Source organism: Brassica rapa, chromosome A07, assembly GCF_000309985.2.
Source record: "Brassica rapa cultivar Chiifu-401-42 chromosome A07, CAAS_Brap_v3.01, whole genome shotgun sequence".
NCBI classification, from domain to species: Eukaryota; Viridiplantae; Streptophyta; class Magnoliopsida; order Brassicales; family Brassicaceae; genus Brassica; species Brassica rapa.
The window spans coordinates 12059722-12077049 of NC_024801.2; the positions used below are offsets into that span (position 1 = coordinate 12059722).

General features: G+C 33.6%; 3 protein-coding genes across 7 annotated transcripts; 2 read left to right on the plus strand and 1 right to left on the minus strand.

Annotated features, from left to right (window-relative positions):
- Positions 1 to 1933: 1933 nt before the first annotated feature.
- Positions 1934 to 6415, plus strand: LOC103829142 (WAT1-related protein At1g25270). 5 transcript variants are annotated; one of them, XM_009104808.2, is made up of 10 exons: positions 1934 to 2133; positions 2371 to 2433; positions 2532 to 2648; positions 3277 to 3532; positions 3928 to 4086; positions 4201 to 4352; positions 4421 to 4541; positions 4777 to 5693; positions 5765 to 5815; positions 6133 to 6415. In XM_009104808.2, the coding sequence occupies exons 1-8, from the start codon at positions 1958 to 1960 to the stop codon at positions 4795 to 4797; spliced, it is 1065 nt and encodes a 354-aa protein (XP_009103056.1). In that variant the 5' UTR covers positions 1934 to 1957; the 3' UTR covers positions 4798 to 5693; positions 5765 to 5815; positions 6133 to 6415. The 5 variants fall into 5 exon arrangements, with proteins under 5 accessions (XP_009103056.1, XP_009103057.1, XP_009103058.1 ...); XM_009104809.3 differs by having other exon boundaries at positions 3277 to 3374; positions 3477 to 3532; positions 4421 to 5693; XM_009104810.3 differs by having other exon boundaries at positions 3277 to 3344; positions 3477 to 3532; positions 4421 to 5693.
- Positions 6416 to 8893: 2478 nt separating this feature from the next.
- On the plus strand, positions 8894 to 11714 carry LOC103829145 (tubby-like F-box protein 10). Its single transcript, XM_009104811.3, has 5 exons — positions 8894 to 9391; positions 9876 to 10286; positions 10384 to 10471; positions 10560 to 10692; positions 10772 to 11714. The coding sequence occupies exons 2-5, from the start codon at positions 9930 to 9932 to the stop codon at positions 11523 to 11525; spliced, it is 1332 nt and encodes a 443-aa protein (XP_009103059.1). The 5' UTR covers positions 8894 to 9391; positions 9876 to 9929; the 3' UTR covers positions 11526 to 11714.
- Positions 11715 to 11946: 232 nt separating this feature from the next.
- LOC103829803 (AAA-ATPase At5g40000-like) lies at positions 11947 to 15342 on the minus strand. Its single transcript, XM_009105502.2, has one exon. The coding sequence runs from the start codon at positions 13495 to 13497 to the stop codon at positions 12076 to 12078; it is 1422 nt and encodes a 473-aa protein (XP_009103750.1). The 5' UTR covers positions 13498 to 15342; the 3' UTR covers positions 11947 to 12075.
- Positions 15343 to 17328: the final 1986 nt, after the last annotated feature.

Consider the following 17328-nt stretch of genomic DNA (forward strand, 5'->3'; position numbering starts at 1 on the left):
CCAAATATACCATAGAATCCATGCAAACTGATGGTCATCCATTTTCGGTTGCACTCTCCAAAAAAGATGATCCATATTAATAAATAAAGAGCTGATAGGAAAGATATTAGGCGATGACGGAATCTTATTTTATTATTGGATATTTTGCAATAAAATTTTGCACGCAGAAAGTTTGATGTCTTATTTTATTATTGGATATTGCCACTTGCACACCAAGTAAACCATCGGATCTGATAATCTATTTATAATTGTGTTAAACTAGACGAATTTCTAACATAAAATCAATTGGTGATAAGTAAAATGATTCATATATCTTATTTATTATTAACGATTTTTTCTAATATTCGATGTGGTATATTTTGTATCTAATATGTTTTTTTGAAATACTAGTTCTTTAATTGTTAATCTCGAAATGTTCGAAAAAAGATCAATGTGTCAATTTTGGACCAAATCGATATGAATCGGATTGGATTAGTGGATCAGACTCTTATATTGGACAAAAAATGAAAGAGAATCCACAAACAAAATTTTCAAATTTGGATATTTACCAAGTGTACATCGCTTTACGCATGTTGCTTATTAACATTAATAACAGAGTTTGTGTCTGGTAAGACACCTAACAAAAGCACGGAGAGCATGCTTAGCACGTGTCAGCACCAACTAAAAATGGTGCTTACATTTATATCTTTATTAAATTTACAACTAAAGTAAAAAAAATTAATAGCACTTGCTATGTTGTTACAATATCATTTTGGCTAAAGTTGTAAAACGCATTACCATTAGCATACGAATGTTCGCGGCACCAATGTACATGTCTCATATTTTGTATCTTTTCTCAAATAAAAGAGAAATAAAGACGCTTCTACCAAAGAAAACAAAGATGCCTTTTGCAATGCTCTTGAGATCTCGTGGAGGTCCATTAATTAACACGATAATAAATAGTAGGCATGAGCGTTTTTAACTCAATCCGAAGTATCTATGTAGATCCGAACCAGAAAAACCGAAACCGAATCCGAACTGTTATACAAAAATATCCGAACGGGATTTATAAGCTTAGTACTTTGGTGTTTGGTTATAATCCGAACCGAACCGACATCCGAACTAGAATTCGAATATATCCGAATTAGTTAAATATGTTAAAGTTGTTATATATTTAAGATGATTTAGATATTTTAGGATATTCAAAATATTTTTTTAGTTTGTTTTAATTGTTATTTTGAATACTTTTTAGTTAATTTAGATAGTTTAAATAATTTTTAATTAGATTTTTAAACAATTTATATATTTTGAAAAAAAAATTGTCAATTTTTAAAGTTTAAAAAAAAAATTTGGACGATTTTAAACATTGGTTACATCCGATACGAACCGAACTCGAAAGGAACCGAACCGAAACCGATCTGATAATTAGTAAAACCCGAATGGTACTTCTGAGCATAACACCGAAAATCCAAAAATCCGAATTATCTGGACCGAAACCGAATGGTCCACCGAACGCCCAGGCCTAATAAATAGTTTCTTTTATTGACAAAAAAAGTTCCTTCTATTTTCTTTTTGTTTTGTTTTTTTGCATAACCACTTCAATAGCATTAATATATTTTCCCCTTTCCTCATGTATTTGGATTGCAGTAGATAATCTATATTTTCACTCAATAAGCTTTTAAGGTTTTACCCTTAACAATTTTGCTACTTCTTTTTTGGTGCAACAACTTTGCTACTTTGTTCACCAGTTTCCGTAAACAAGCACTTGAATTTCACATTTTCTTATATCATTTTTTTTTCATGGTCTCTAAAACTGAAGTGGAGCACAATGAAAAAGGTATAGTGGTATTTCAAAGACGAAGGTAACTTGGCAGATTAAAAAGCTGATCAATGGGATTTATTATAGCAGCACCGGATTGTTAATGGTTTGAGTGGGCATCAAAGTAAAATATAGAAAAATTTAGGGTGAACTGGAGAAATGTTGGAAGAAGTGAAGGCTGCAATTGCAATGCTGGTGGTCCAGTTTATTTTCGCAGGAATGTTCATTTTGTTTAAGATAACGGCCCACGATGGTACAAATCTCAGAATCCTAGTGGCTTATCGTCTCTCCTTCGCTACCCTTTTCATGTTTCCCCTCGCCCTCATCTTCCAAAGGTTAAACCATTTTTTATGTGCATTACGTTAATCGTATATAACCTTATCTATGCATAACCCATATTAAACCACTTGTTGGGACAAGTGAAGAAAAGAAAATACATCTTCGAATGAACATGGTTGAATCCGGCATCCAACATATATTAATTACTTACTCAGATGTTATTTGTTTTTGTTAAATTAATTACTCAGATGTTATTTTAATTAAACGTTTTGTTCTGGATTCCATGTTATCAGGAAGAAGCGACCGGAATTTACACGAAGATTGGTCTTATTAGCATTTCTTTCGGGGTTGCTTGGGTACTCAGAACTATATCTTGTCACTTGGCGATCATAAAATATAATTTATATACATGAAATTTAGGGGATTATGTAATTCATTTTTGACTGCTTTACAGAGCGGCTATACCAAATATTCTCTATTTGCCGGGCCTGGTTCGTACATCAGCTACATTTTCGACTGCAGCCAGTATCCTTAGTCCGGTGATCACTTTGGTATTGTCATTGGCTTTTAGGTAAGGCACATTGAACGCTCTATATATCATACCTTTGTAGAAAGAGTATGATCTATTCATTTGGTTGCACAAATTATACAATCGTATATGAAATTTTTGGTCATATATGCATGTGAAGATATATGTGTTCTCATTTTTTTGTAGAACCAGTAGTTCTGTGTTTCTACAGTTTTCGTATAATTTTTGATTTCGTACTATAACAGAAGATACACCAAGTAATAAATGTTGCATATGTTGATCTTCAAAAACATTATTTATTCGATCGGCATGTTTTTAAGAAAAATGAGATGATCAAACAATGCCCGGTAATTCATTTTTTATACTTCTAAATTACACCATTAGTTGTAAGTAGATACTAATTACTACGCATGAGTTATTATACATTTGTTTTACAAAATATCATCTATTTTAAAGATAAAATAAAAAATAGAGTCCAAGACATCAGTCTTCTATTTTTAACTAAAGACATCAAACTTTCTGCGTGCAAAATTTTAATTTTGGCAAAGCATATATAAATGAAACTGAAGAAAATTTAATCAAGGGTTAGTTCATTTGCACGAAAAATCGCAAGCTAATGATGCTTTTCATGCTGATAAGCTCTGATACTTTTCATTATATCATATAACAGGATGGATACTCTACGGCTGGGATCAAACGAAGGGAGAGCTAAGCTTCTGGGTACACTTCTTGGTGTTGGTGGGGCTCTCGTCTTTGTATTCTATAAAGGTTTTGAGCTTCATATTTGGTCAACACACGTTGACTTACTTAAAAGCTCTGGTCAATCCTCTGGCCCTGCCACTGAGAACCACCACCACATCTCAATTTCAGGGGTTCTTATGGTTTTTGGCTGTAACGTTTCGGTCTCTCTTTGGTTACTATTGCAGGCAAGGACTACATTTTTCATCAAACATTACTTCAAAATAAATATTATATATACAGTATTTATGTGTTACAAAAAAAAAAAAAAAATACAGTATTTATGTGTGTTTGCGTTCCAAAATTTAAGAGAATCATATTACCTCCTAGACATTTATATACATATATATATATCTACAACTAAAGATATTTTTTTACCAAAAAAAAAACTAAAACTAAGGTTATATTCTTTGTAAAGTAATATACATACACACTTTTCTGTACCCATATCGTCATTTATATATTATGTTTAATTCTTATATATAATTGGATTTAAACTGGTGACGAAAAAATCTAACAATCTGGTTCATGTTTTGGATGTTGAAAAGATGTTTCAAGAAACGTAAAATGTGTTTTCTTACAGGCAAAAATAAGCAAGGAATTTGGAGGACATTGTTGGAACATAAGTCTGATGAATGCGACGGGAAGCTTGGTGTGTATGGTTGTTGCTCTCTGTTCGGAACATAACTGGAATCAATGGCGATTAGGGTGGAACATTAGTCTGCTTACTACGGTTTATTCGGTGAAAAAACAATATACCTAATGATTTAGTATATCATTTAGACATAAGTCTAAACGCATATATATATGTAAAATGTGTTTGATACAAGTTTTAATATGTTACTACAACGTGTAGGGAGTCGTTGTTTCAGGGCTAGTCATGCCTCTTGTTGCTTGGTGCATTGAAAAAAAGGGACCGTTATATGTTACGGTGTTTAGCCCTATAAGGCTGGTGATCGTTGCCCTAGTCGGATCATTTGCGTTAGAGGAAACGCTTTATTTGGGAAGGTACACCAAACTTATGATTTTGTGTATGGTATATATATGTAATATGTGAATTTTTGCAAAACTTACAGTTTAATTGGTGCAATAATAATGGTGGGAGGAGTATACCTAGTGGTGTGGTGTAAAATGAAGGAAAAGAAGAGTGTCTCTACGACAACGGACCACGTTGAGACAAATAAGAATATCAAAGAAGTGAGCCTTGGAAATCTCTCAGCAGTAAATAACAGAGATGTCCCGTGATTCAACCATATGGCTGCATCATAAAAAAGTCCTTCGTAGAAATAGAATAAATAAATATATATATATATATATATTTTTTTTTGGGGGCAAATATATATATATATATATATATATATTAATATATATGAGAATTAAAATCCATAAGGCTCTGCTTTTGTTTCTAATACAATTCTCATCCTTGGCACAGCTTGGGCTCCCATCCAAATGACATTGCCTTCTTGAACTCTCAATACCCGACCTATACCACGTTGTCTTCCTTCCTTAGGCCAGACCACGTCCACGTTACATTTTAAAACAGTTTGGTGGTAGTTGCTTCCATTTTATATTATCTGTTCTGCAAGGTTAATTATTTGTTTTTGTATACCCCTTCTGAATCAAAATGTATAATATTTTAGGTAGAACACACAAAAGTAAAAAGTTACTTTTACCTAAAAAGCATCACTAAAAATATGAATTAAAAATAATTCAATGCATTATAAAATACACTATGAAATATAATTGGCTGTACAATTTTCAATAAAATTAGAAGTTATCTAAAAAGTTGAAAACATCTCGTATTTTTTAACATAAAACATTCTTAAACATCTTGATCATTTGCTTCTGATCTTTTCACCCACTCCTCTTGATCCTCCTTGCCTTCCTTAAAGTTTCATCTTGTATAGGATTGTTTATCTCTCTTTAAGTGAATCTGAATATGTTATTCATTGGCGTAGGTGTATCAATTGTCCGTGGGTTGATCGTTGCCTGTAACTAGAAGTCCAAACTAAAAAGAGCAGTAGCTAAAATTTTTGCTAAAATATTTCAACGTAACGTGTACATGTGAGAATGTGTACGGAAAAACACTAGGAGAGAATCATGACACGTGCAAATAAACTATCGGTCAAACCTGGCAACGGGGACATTTTTATATATACCCACATACAAAAGAGAAACTAGAAAAGAGAGAAGAAATTGAGAGAGAGAGAACGATGAAGACACAAGTGACTATAGTAGCGGCTCTTATGATTCTGGTGGCTTTGTCTTCCACCTTGGATATGGTGAAGGTAACGGAGGCTCAAGTAAACTGCATCGACAGTTGCACCACCGGCTGCGTCAAGCCCACCCGTGAGTATTTTCTTCTTAGTCTCCCATACCATCCATTTACGTAAATCCCTTTTAATATTTTATACTTCCAGCAAAAGAGACGATCCGATGCCACCACGAATGCGACAAAAAGTGCAGCCGAGGTAAAGTTACTAAAGTATATTGTATAACTCTCTACCGGACCGGTTCGTGATACCTCTTTCATCACTAACCGGTTGGTTAAGGTTGTAGGATGCGTTCTAATCTACCATGTAACTTATCAGTATTTTCTATCCATGAAGCTAATTAATACCGTGTTTGTCTACTATGATCATGACGAAACATTGGAACTCATTACATACAGATACTTATTTTATTTGAGGCCCTGTTCGTTTGGCAGTTGCTAGCGTCAGCGACCAGCGTCCGCGTCTAAAAATTAGTTGGACTCGGACCTGACATTGATGTACTTTTGTAATTACAGGTGGTAAAGGAGGAAGTGAGACTGGCGCTTAAACTTTGTTTTCACTAAGATCCACAAAGATACAATTGTGTTGTAATCTTATCTTTATAATCCTCTCTTTCTAAAACGTACTATGCATATTGTAAGTTGTAACCAATAAATCAAGTGGTTGTAGTTCATCGTTGTGTTAAAATGGTAAAGGATTTGTCCCATGGATCAAATCCTCCCACCAACTGTGGACCTCCTTGTTGGCTTTCTATATAGTCTATGTAAACGCTTCAAAGGAAAATTATTCAGTTTTCTACATGCTCGGTTATTAAAACATAAAAAATAACAGCTACAATGTTTAATTGAGAGCTAGTTCCTACTTGTATTAACTTAAGCTACTGCTCAGGAAGTTGGCCTCTCAAGCGCTTATTTTTCACTTTTGGAAGCAGAGGAACAACCTGGTTCATAACAATATCTCTCAGCCTTACTCTGTTGTCTTCAGGGGCTTAGACAGGGAGATGAAGAATATCATTTCCTCTAGGAGGTCGAACAAGCACTTCAGATCACTTATGGTGTTGTGGATACGATAAGTGTTAAAGTTATCCATAGGTTGGATGTTGTTGTTTCATCTTGTTTTTTCTTTCTTTTTGCCAAGATGATTCAAAACTAAGATCTTGCTTCTGTAAAATCTTCTTTCATTTATATGATATTTACAATTTAGCAAAAAAAAAAAATTGTAGCCAGTTTGCAATACAACTTAACATCCATGTTTGAATTACGTCGAACTTACGTCTTGTCTTTTGTTTCTCCATTAGATACAATACAATCATACAACTCTAGGGTAGGCCAAGCCGAAAGGCACATGGCCCACTTCCAAATTTACAATAGTAAGGCTCAGGGTCCATTTTAAAATATACAAATCCCCTATATATTATTTGAGAAGCATTGCAATATTTTTTTGTAGCCACATGTCATCACTAAAATGATTCTTAAAATCCTTAGAGAAATATGTTGGTACATCTAAATATATAATAAGCTTTTTATTAAACCACAATAAATACATTATTAAATGTACTTCATTATTTCCTTAAATAAGATTACGGAATTGCCTAATTTGGCTAAAGTATATATGACAATTAATGATTTTGAATAATAAAGATTTGATAAAAATAAGTGTGTATTATAATTATATTTGTTTAATTTTAAGCTATTAAAATAAATTAAACAATCATAGTAACTATATAATAAAAATTTAAAAAATTATTTATATATTATATTTTGAATTTTTAAAAACGAGTATAAATTACTAAAACTGTTAAAAGTTTCACATTCAAATTTTGTGATCTATGATTTAAAACTTTTGTTATGACATGATATAATTAATTAAAAAATAATATAAGTTGAAAGTCTCATTTAATAAGTATCAAAAATAAAAGATATATAAATATATGTATCATTTTAAATTAAACTATATCCCATATAAAAATATATAAATATCTTAATTTTGAAATTTACTTTGAACATTGTTTTGATAAAAAATTTGAAAAAATATTGACAACTTAATTTTTTAAAATATTATAAATTACTTAAACTATTAATCCCACAGTGAAAATTTTGTTATCACTAATTTAGACTTTTTGCTATAACATATAAAAATGATAAAAAAAATATGAGCAAAAAGCATCATCTAATAAATATTAATATTAATATATACCATATATATGTTACTATCATTTAAATTTAATTATATATCATATCAAATAGAAAAAATATTTTTTCGATTTATAAAATTTATTTATATATTTGCACCAATTTAATTATATAAGTAGTAGATAATGACTTTTTAATTATTCAATATATATTTATTTATTTCATAATATGTTATAAACATATAATATAAAATAATTTATATATATAATGTTTATTCCGCGCAAGGCGCGGATCTTAACCTAGTATGTATTACTTCAACAAATAGACCTAAAAATGTTTTACAAGTATATTATCAAGACTTCAATTTTGTAACTAGAATTTGAGATCAAATTAAGCAACAACGTATATGACCTAGTCGTATATTTGAATGGTAGATGGCGCCTACCTATGTTGGTCAAGGCGAGAAAATGAGTTCCACCAATACACTAAAAATAAACTGATACTCCTAAACAAACTTAGGTTTCGGAATCTAACACAATGCCTTAAATAGTACTCCAAATCGAACAAAGTTTGGCCCCATAATATACTACAGCGATCAAAGAAAAAAAAAGGATTAGATACGTGATTTTTGGCTATGCAGAAGAGATATATACGTGAGGGTCGGAAGATTTTAGACGAATTGCAAAGGAGTCTTCAGAATGATCTTCGAACTTCAAATTGCTTCTTGGATGCTGACTTGACCGGTTTATGTAAACTATTTATTGGGAAAAGATCCAATATCAGTAAACCGAACGTAAACCAGTTTATATGATTCAAGTTTGTGAAAACTCTAGAGGAGAGTGAATAATGCCAAAACATCCTCTTAGTATATAGTTTTAGATAGACTATACAATACCAACTCTAACAAATATTTATTCATATCCTTTAGTTTGATCACTAAGATACTTATTTTTTATTTTTAGACTAAGATATTATTATTTGGAGAACTATTTAAATCAACAATGTTCTGTTTTCAGTGATAAGACTCCAAGTTCAACGGTGTCTAAATCTCTTTTAATAACAATTTGATTAAAAGTTTATAACAAACAAAAAAAGAGATGTAAAAAGTCAACATTATCGTTGGGTCTTTGCTTGATGCAAGGCGTAGGTCATGCGGCCTTGTGGACAATAATGCTTCAAAATGTCCACTTATTACAATTTTCATTCTCTTTCTCTCTCTCTCTTAAAGAAATGCAAATATTTTAAAAAATTATCATTATAAATTCGATAATAAAATCCAGAGAAGAAGCATTTGAGAGTATAATCCAATTAAAAAGTTAAAAACTTTTTTATTCTTTAATTATTTTCTTGCTGTCTCGTGAATGAACTATTAAAGAAAAATCAAGAAAAGCTCCTGAGTACTGGAAAAGAAGAAGAAGACTTTATCTTTCTGTGTGTGTGGTTCTTTGACTTTTATGGGTTCTTTTGTTTTAGTTTTAGGCTCCTACGGATCTGCTTAAATCCTTCTGATCTTGTTTCTTGTTTAGACCCAGATTCTGTTCTACGTTTGCTAAGTTTCTTGATTTGGTCGGAGAAGTTTTTAAGTAGGTTTGGTGGTTCAAGATTTAAGCTTCTGGGTTATCATCACCTCCTTGTCTGAAAGGTTCATCCTTTACCCTTTTTTCTTTATGTCTTTTTTATGTTTTCATATGCACTGAGATTACGTAGTTCTAAATATAAAATCACAGGTTCTTGTAACAGTTTCATCTGAAAATTAACTAAATTTTGACTTTATAGGAAGTAAATCAGATGAGTTTTTGTGTAGTTTCCAGATTTAATTTATGTATGTTACATATGAATCGGTTTTATGTGATCTGGATATAGCATTTGGTGAATTGATGTCAGATTCTCTTTGATTAACTATTATTTGTCATAAAGAAAAAATGTTCATGGTTTGATTAAAAGCTGGCTCTATGTGGCCTAGTTTCTTTATTGGGCATGCGATAGTTATATCTTTTTCTTTCCCAAAGCTGTAGCCAGTCTTCTTTCTCTTTTGGCTCTTTTACTTTTTTTTTTTTTTTTTTTTTTTCTTACTTATTAAGGAGAGGTGACTCAGATTTGCCAGGATTTGTTTTCTTATGTAACAGCCACTGGATTCTCTCATCTCAATCTGAACAGTTCTGGTTTGTAAAGAAAGAGAAATGTCGTTTAGGAGCATTGTTCAAGATTTGAGAGATGGGCTTGGGAGCTTGTCCAGGAGGAGTTTTGATTTCAGGCTTCACCACAAAGGGAAGTCTCATGGCTCTTCCTTCCGTGAGTACTCGTCTTCCCTTGACCTCTCCCCTTTGATAGTTCAGACAAGCAGATGGGCTAATCTACCTCCGGAGCTGCTCTTGGACGTGATCAAAAGACTAGAGGAGAGTGAGAGTAACTGGCCTGCAAGAAAACATGTCGTGGCTTGTGCTTCTGTGTGTCGGTCTTGGAGAGCTATGTGCCAAGAGATCGTCCTGTGTCCTGAAATCTCTGGGAAGCTCACTTTTCCAGTCTCCCTCAAACAGGTTCGCTCACTTTTGTGTCCTGTAAACATGATCTTGTTAAGTTCAAAACAACTAATGAAAGAAGTTTATGTCTACCACTGTTGTTGATTCTTTGCAGCCAGGACCTCGTGATGCGATGATTCAGTGTTTCATCAAACGAGATAAATCAAAGCTAACTTTTCATCTTTTTCTTTGTTTAAGTCCTGGTAAGCTTTGATTGTTAGGACATAGCTATGCTTGTGTTTCGGATTCACTTAGTTAAACTATGATTTTTTTTTTTTGTTTTTGTTTCAGCTCTAATTGTGGAGAATGGGAAGTTTCTTCTTTCAGCTAAACGGACTCGTAGAACTACTCGGACCGAGTACATTATCTCCATGGATGCTGAAAACATCTCAAGATCTAGTAACTCTTACCTCGGAAAGCTCAGGTTCTGTCTGAATCTTTGCTCTCTTAATGTGATTCTCATTCATATGTTCACTTATTGAGGTTTCTTTCTTTCTTTTCAGATCAAACTTTCTTGGGACGAAGTTCTTGGTGTACGATACACAACCACCACCAGACACATCATCTTCTTCCTCTAGTGCACTTATCACCGACCGAACAAGCAGAAGCAGGTTTCACTCGAGGAGAGTTTCCCCCAAAGTCCCATCCGGAAGCTACAACATTGCTCAAATCACATACGAGCTCAACGTGTTGGGCACACGCGGGCCACGGAGAATGCACTGCATCATGAACTCCATCCCAACTTCATCTCTCGAACCGGGAGGCTCGGTTCCTAACCAACCTGAGAAGCTCCTCCCACCACCACCACGCTCCTTTGACGACTCGTTCCGCAGCAACATCTCGTTCTCCAAGTCATCATTCGACCACCGCTCCGTAGATTTCAGCAGCTCTAGATTCTCGGAAATGGGAGTGTCCTGCGAGGAAGACCAAGGAGAGACGAGTTTCAAACCGTTGGTTTTGAAGAACAAGCAGCCTAGGTGGCACGAGCAGTTGCAATGCTGGTGTCTGAATTTCCGTGGACGTGTGACGGTTGCGTCCGTTAAGAACTTCCAGCTCGTGGCCGTGAGACAGCCGCCGCCAACGCAAGTGGCAGGCAGCTCAGCACCAGCGGCTCCGCCAGAGCAAGATAAAGTGATACTCCAGTTTGGTAAAGTGGGGAAGGATATGTTCACAATGGATTATAGGTATCCATTGTCGGCGTTTCAAGCGTTTGCTATTTGCTTAAGCAGCTTTGACACGAAGCTCGCTTGTGAATAAAGAAGAAACAACACTCGCCATCTCCTTTCTCCTAAACATTCATGCTAATCCTTATGTCTCTCTTTATCTATGCCTTTTGGGTTTCTTTTGGCGAACTCATTTTGTCTTAATACTCAGTTGTTACTGTGGTGAGAACCAGACGTCTACTATTAACCTCTTCTCTATTCTAAATCATTTGAAAACATTTAATGTGCAATCTTAACCAAGCTTACACACTATTTACTTTGAAGGTATGTGATAATATGAATGCAAACAAAGTTTCATATTGAAAGTTTAGACAAATAATGTATATAGTATATAAAAAGATGTCTAACTTAACTTTGATTAGTTTTTTTTTTTTTGGAAATGAGTTCAATAGCAAATCCATGTGAACTTGTATCTTAGATTTACAGTGGACGATACTGTACTAATCAGCGTTGGAATGTTGGAAGAATTGGACATGTGCTAAAAAAGCCCAACAGTAGGCTAAGTAGCCAAACCTCGCATGAAAACAATCTAAAGCTCTACCGGAAAGAGAATCATTAGTAGAGAAGAATATTATATATAAGCTTTAGCTCTTTGAACATAATGAGCCAAATATGTTGTACTTTTTGTGTTTCTTGCGATCTTGTTTCTCCTTGTGTTCATAATGTTGACGCCTTTGATAGTTGTTCATTCTTTCAAGAGTTTGTATGAGTCTATTCAAGGAACCATCAACATCTATGATTTGGTTTCTTGCCATCAATGTCTCTGCAAGATCAGCTGGAGTAATCATTGTCCCCTCCAACAAAGTCTTGATTTTTTCGAACAGAGGATGATGATCATCACAAAGATCCAGGTAGTTCTTGGCAAGAACCTTGAAGGCCTCGTAAGTGCAGTAAGACAACTCAATGCGCATATCCATTCTTCCTCTCCTTATCAAAGCCGGGTCAAGTTTCTGCAAGTGGTTTGTGGTGAAAACTATAATCCTTTCCTGCCCACAAGCCGACCAAATACCATCAATGAAGTTGAGAAGCCCTGAGAGTGTCACTGAGTTTACTTCTTTGCTTTGTTCTTCATTCATCCTCAAGTTGTCCTTCTGGATTCTATTACCAGTGAGATTCACAGAGCAATCTATGTCTTCAATCACAATAATGGACCTGCTGAATGTTGTTGTGAGCAGTTTCTTCAGATCCAAGTTGTTATGTACAGATGTGAGATCGAGATCATAGATACAGTAGTTCAAAAGATTAGCCATGGCTGCTATCATGGTGGACTTACCGCTCCCTGGTGGTCCATACAGCAGGTAACCCCTTTTCCAAGCTTTCCCAATCTTCTTGTAATACTCTTTCCCGTTGATGAAGGCGAGTAGGTCATCAATGATCTCTTGTTTCTTCTCTGGATCCATAGCAAATGTCTGAAAACTTGCTGGATGCTCGAAGTCATTAATCCTCCATATACTTTGCTCATTGCTGAACAGCTTCATCTTCTTGTTCTTGGTATGCAACAGTGTACCTTCTTCCACCACATATTGTATGTATGAAGTGGTTATAACACTCCTTGCTCGGCTGTGAAAAGTGAGCTGGTAAGATTTGTCTCCATCAGGACTAGTCACATTCTTCCACCAGACTTTGAAACCCTTGTACTCATCGTTCTTGGTTGTGTCCTCACGTTTAAGGACAAGACCTTTGGTATCCCTCACTTGGCTTGCTCTGAGGCGATTGGCCTTGTCGATGCCTTTGGACACAAGGTACGCGTTGATGGCTGAGTAAGCTTGGTTAAACTGTAAACCCTGGAGTTCTGGGAAGTTAATCTCCACATAGGGAGAGAAGAAGCTGGTGAAATGGTCAGAAAGTCTCTGGAAAAAGGAGAATTGTTGAATGGCAGACAAAAAGAACTCTTTGGTTGCAATCTTCAAATGGTCAGGGAGCACTCGCTGAATCGTTGCCCATATAAAGAACAAACCAGCCAAGCTTGAACCTAGACTCCCTAGTGTATCTCCTTTCATCATCATAAACACTTAAAGAGCAAACACGAATGCTTTTCTTTTACTTCTTTATGTGTTGTGGTTCCTCATGTGGTTAGTAGCTTATTTATTGATGTAACGAATTGACTAAAAAGACAGAAAAATATATATACATGATTAAGAAATAGCTGTACTTATGAAAACGTATACGAATTTTCATATTGAAGTTTGCAAAATGATTATTATATTTCTTCTCCTTGACCTGACCTGCAGTCTCCGCCTCTGTTACTGAGACTTCATAATGCGACCATGTGGAAAGCTGGATATTGTTTTTTCTTTTTCTATTATACCAAATAACAACCGATTAAAATTTTGAAAACTAACATGTTTATTCACGATGGCAACCATGTGGAAATCTGCTATTTGATTTTTTTTTACTTAAACCATATAATTAAGAGACATATGATTCAAAAATATTTTAAATACTAACAATAGAACATAAGTTATTTGAAATAGAAAAATTTATTTTCAAATCCGTATTAGTCTTAGTGCAGCAGAACATCAATTAGATTCCCTTAGATTAATTCAAAGCAAATTGTGACGCATTGAGATATCGTTAATAGTATTCATTTGGATTGATTTTTGTAAATATTGTTGATAAAAGAAAATCCTTTTCAGATCATTGACAAAACCAACCTTAATTAGAAACAAACGAAAACCTTATATTAAATGTAAAAACAAAGACTAGGAAATTATCATATACATGTTTATTATTTATACGGAACTGAAAACGCATAAAATATATTATATGTACACATGCGTTAATTTGTAGTAGACAAGTCTTTGTATAACATGTATTGTCAAACTCAACATTTGAACTTTTATATACAAACACACGAATTGATGTTTATATACCGTTCTAGGGCAGTGCAGGTACTTCTCCAAAATCTTTGGAAGGCCTTGTTGTTTCTTGTTTGCGGTTGAAGCTATGGCAATGATCATATATAAACTAAAATTGTTCGCATCCCCTTTATTCGTTTTTTACATTTCTCATGATGAAGAAGAACATATGCACTTGTTTTGGGACAGTTAATCGGCTTTCCACATGGCTGTCAATCATGTATTTAAGTATAATCATAACTAACGAAAAATCCTAAACCATAGAAGTTTTTTTTTTTTTGCTAAGAACCATAAAAGTTATCCACACGCACCCTACACATCTCTGGTTTCTCTCGAAAAATTTCACATTAACTACGATTTTGTTGAGAAGATAGAAACTCTTCCCAAAAGGTGCTTATTGTTTAACAAGTAAGCAACACTTACTAGTAACTCAAATATCTCGTGCACGTATAACATAAGTGTCCATATCATATGTGACCCAGAAAAGCTTAAACTTAAAAACTAGAAACCCATTTCGTAACAATACCGAATACCTAAATGATTCATTCTACTCATATAAATATCCCTTTCCATATGCTTCTTTGCCACACACAGCGAAAACCATTATATAAAAAATAGAGAAAAACCAAATGGCGAAATCACATGTTTTTGTCATCTCTATACTCCTCATGGCATTACTCTCTCCCCCTTCCCAGTCCCACGGCCTGACCATTCTCGGCTACTTTATAAGGGGAGTAGTAATTGACGTTGCCGTGTATTGTAATTTTAACGGAAGAGCCTAACCCAGTCTCGAATGCCACTGTATACTCAACCCTCAGCCTTTCTGAAGCACTGACCGATATAAATGGTCTATTTAGAATAGCGCTCAGCTACTTTGAAACAATTCTGTTTAACCCTAGTTTCTGCGGTTTCGGATTTACTCTTCCGGCTGGAACTTGTGGTATTGCTGCACCGGACACCGTCCTCTCTACCCCATTAAATCTGGTCGGCCTCATCGACAACAATAACATAAACAGCGCTCTTTATACCGCCAACCTGTTTATAAATTCCACTGGCTAGGAACATTACCTGCAATATGATATTATGATAGAATCTCTTCTAAATCGAATCTTTCCATTTCTTGTTCGTTGAAGTTCTTATAATTAAGTTACCTAAAGTTATTTTCTTTTTTCTACAATGTTATGTCGGAAGTTTTTTTTTTTTTGTATGTCGGAAGTTAAGCACCCGAATTGCAAGGCAGGTGGGAAGCGAACGAGAGTTCATATTAGCGGAGTCAAAAACTCTAAAACCAGCTTTCAACACAAAAAAAAAAAAATCAACAACTCTAGGTTTAGAAGTACGGATAAAATTTGAAGGGAAGCCAAAAAAATGTTATATATATGTTTATAGTTTTTTTTTTGTGGCGCAAAGATTAAGGATATTCTCTACAAGACACAAACCTCACAAGTCCTAGAAAGCTCATGTTGTATCTGGGGTTGAATCAAGTGAAAATTGTATAAATATCTCTCTTAGAACGTCTTTCATTGTAACCTATAGTTGCTTGAGTCAATTCTCTTCTTCTTATTTGAATGATATAATCAAATCTATCTTGTTTTCGAAGACAAATCTAAAACCTTTATTAAAAAAAAGATTTTTGTATAATAAAAGCTCTTTGCGCTTTTCATCTCATCTCTTGTTTTCTATCTTTTAGCTCAACTGAACACAAATAAGCTTTCTTTCAATCTATTTACATGGTAGCAGAGCCCCAGGGACTAGATTTAGATTTCTAGATTTTATTTTGCCAGCTTCCAACGTAGGAGCCTTTTCTACCACTAAAGCTTCACACTTGCAAAGTTCTCTCGATCCAACCAGTGAGAATCCAGTGAAAGAGGAAGAAGATAGTATGGTTTAATTATGCTGAGAATTATCTGAATCTTCCGCCGGAACCAAGAGAAAGCCTCTTAATATTCGCAAAGTTTCCATAGTATGCCATTGCTTCCCTGTTTCAGCTTAAACGAACTTGAACTTTTTAGAAAAGTCACTATAATACATTCAGAATCTCAATATCTAGGGTAAGCCCACGGTTAAAGCGAGTGATTTAAGACCTTGTAAATCTAGAGTTCTCTTCAGAAAACCTGCATCGAGGATAATTGCAAACTAGGTGATTTCCCGTACTCATGCACCGACATAAATATTTACAAAGTAAATATATTATAATAATTATTTGATATTAACTTTTAGTTTTAAATTAATCTATAATTTCTATTAATGATATTATATTACTTTAGTTATACATATGATTATAGATATTTTATATCTAATCGGTTTTGTAGTTTTACAGTCAATTTAATTATCATTTGGACATACTGGATTTCATCTATTTCTTTGAATTCAACTATAATATTTTTTATTTTAAATATATAGTCAATTAGCTAAAAAACACAAAGAAGTTGCAATTTCACTTAAATATATTAATTTTTTAATTAATTTTCTTATTTGTATTTAGGTTGGTTGTTGTTTTAGATATGTAAGTGTATTTTAGTAAGATTATGTATAAGTTAAGAGATATTGTGCTTAGAGTGAAAAAAATAAATAAACTAAAGTGTGTGATTCCAAATTACATAAATTAATATAATGATAATATTTGAAAGTCTCATGCATATATAAAATTTTACAAAAGAACTAAACTGTAACAAAGAGTTAATATTTTATTTTTCATTTGTTAATATGTTTTAAGTCATCCTATAATTTATATATTCTTATTGTAGTTCAATCTATGATTTTAGATGTAAAATAAATTAGTCGAGTCACTCATGTAGTAGTTATTTGATCAAAAGATGTTTATTGTTAAAATTTATTTTTAGTTTTTTAATATCTCTTAAAACATGCAGTGAAAATGTGATTGTTTTGAGAAATTATATTTTATAAGTAAAATATAATTTATTTTTTTTACTGTAATTACAAGATATTATAGTCAACTAAATATATGAAAAAAACATT

Excerpts from the sequence above, each read along its gene's own strand:
- LOC103829142 (XM_033274942.1), top strand. The coding sequence starts at position 1,958 with ATGTTGGAAGAAGTGAAGGCTGCAATTGCAATGCTGGTGGTCCAGTTT. Across the intron at positions 2,134-2,370 it reads CTCGCCCTCATCTTCCAAAG|GAAGAAGCGACCGGAATTTA; the intron begins GTTAAACCATTT and ends CCATGTTATCAG. Across the intron at positions 2,434-2,531 it reads TTTCTTTCGGGGTTGCTTGG|AGCGGCTATACCAAATATTC; the intron begins GTACTCAGAACT and ends ACTGCTTTACAG.
- LOC103829145 (XM_009104811.3), top strand. The coding sequence starts at position 9,930 with ATGTCGTTTAGGAGCATTGTTCAAGATTTGAGAGATGGGCTTGGGAGC. Across the intron at positions 10,287-10,383 it reads TTCCAGTCTCCCTCAAACAG|CCAGGACCTCGTGATGCGAT; the intron begins GTTCGCTCACTT and ends GATTCTTTGCAG. Across the intron at positions 10,693-10,771 it reads TCTTACCTCGGAAAGCTCAG|ATCAAACTTTCTTGGGACGA; the intron begins GTTCTGTCTGAA and ends CTTTCTTTTCAG.
- LOC103829803 (XM_009105502.2), bottom strand. The coding sequence starts at position 13,497 with ATGATGATGAAAGGAGATACACTAGGGAGTCTAGGTTCAAGCTTGGCT.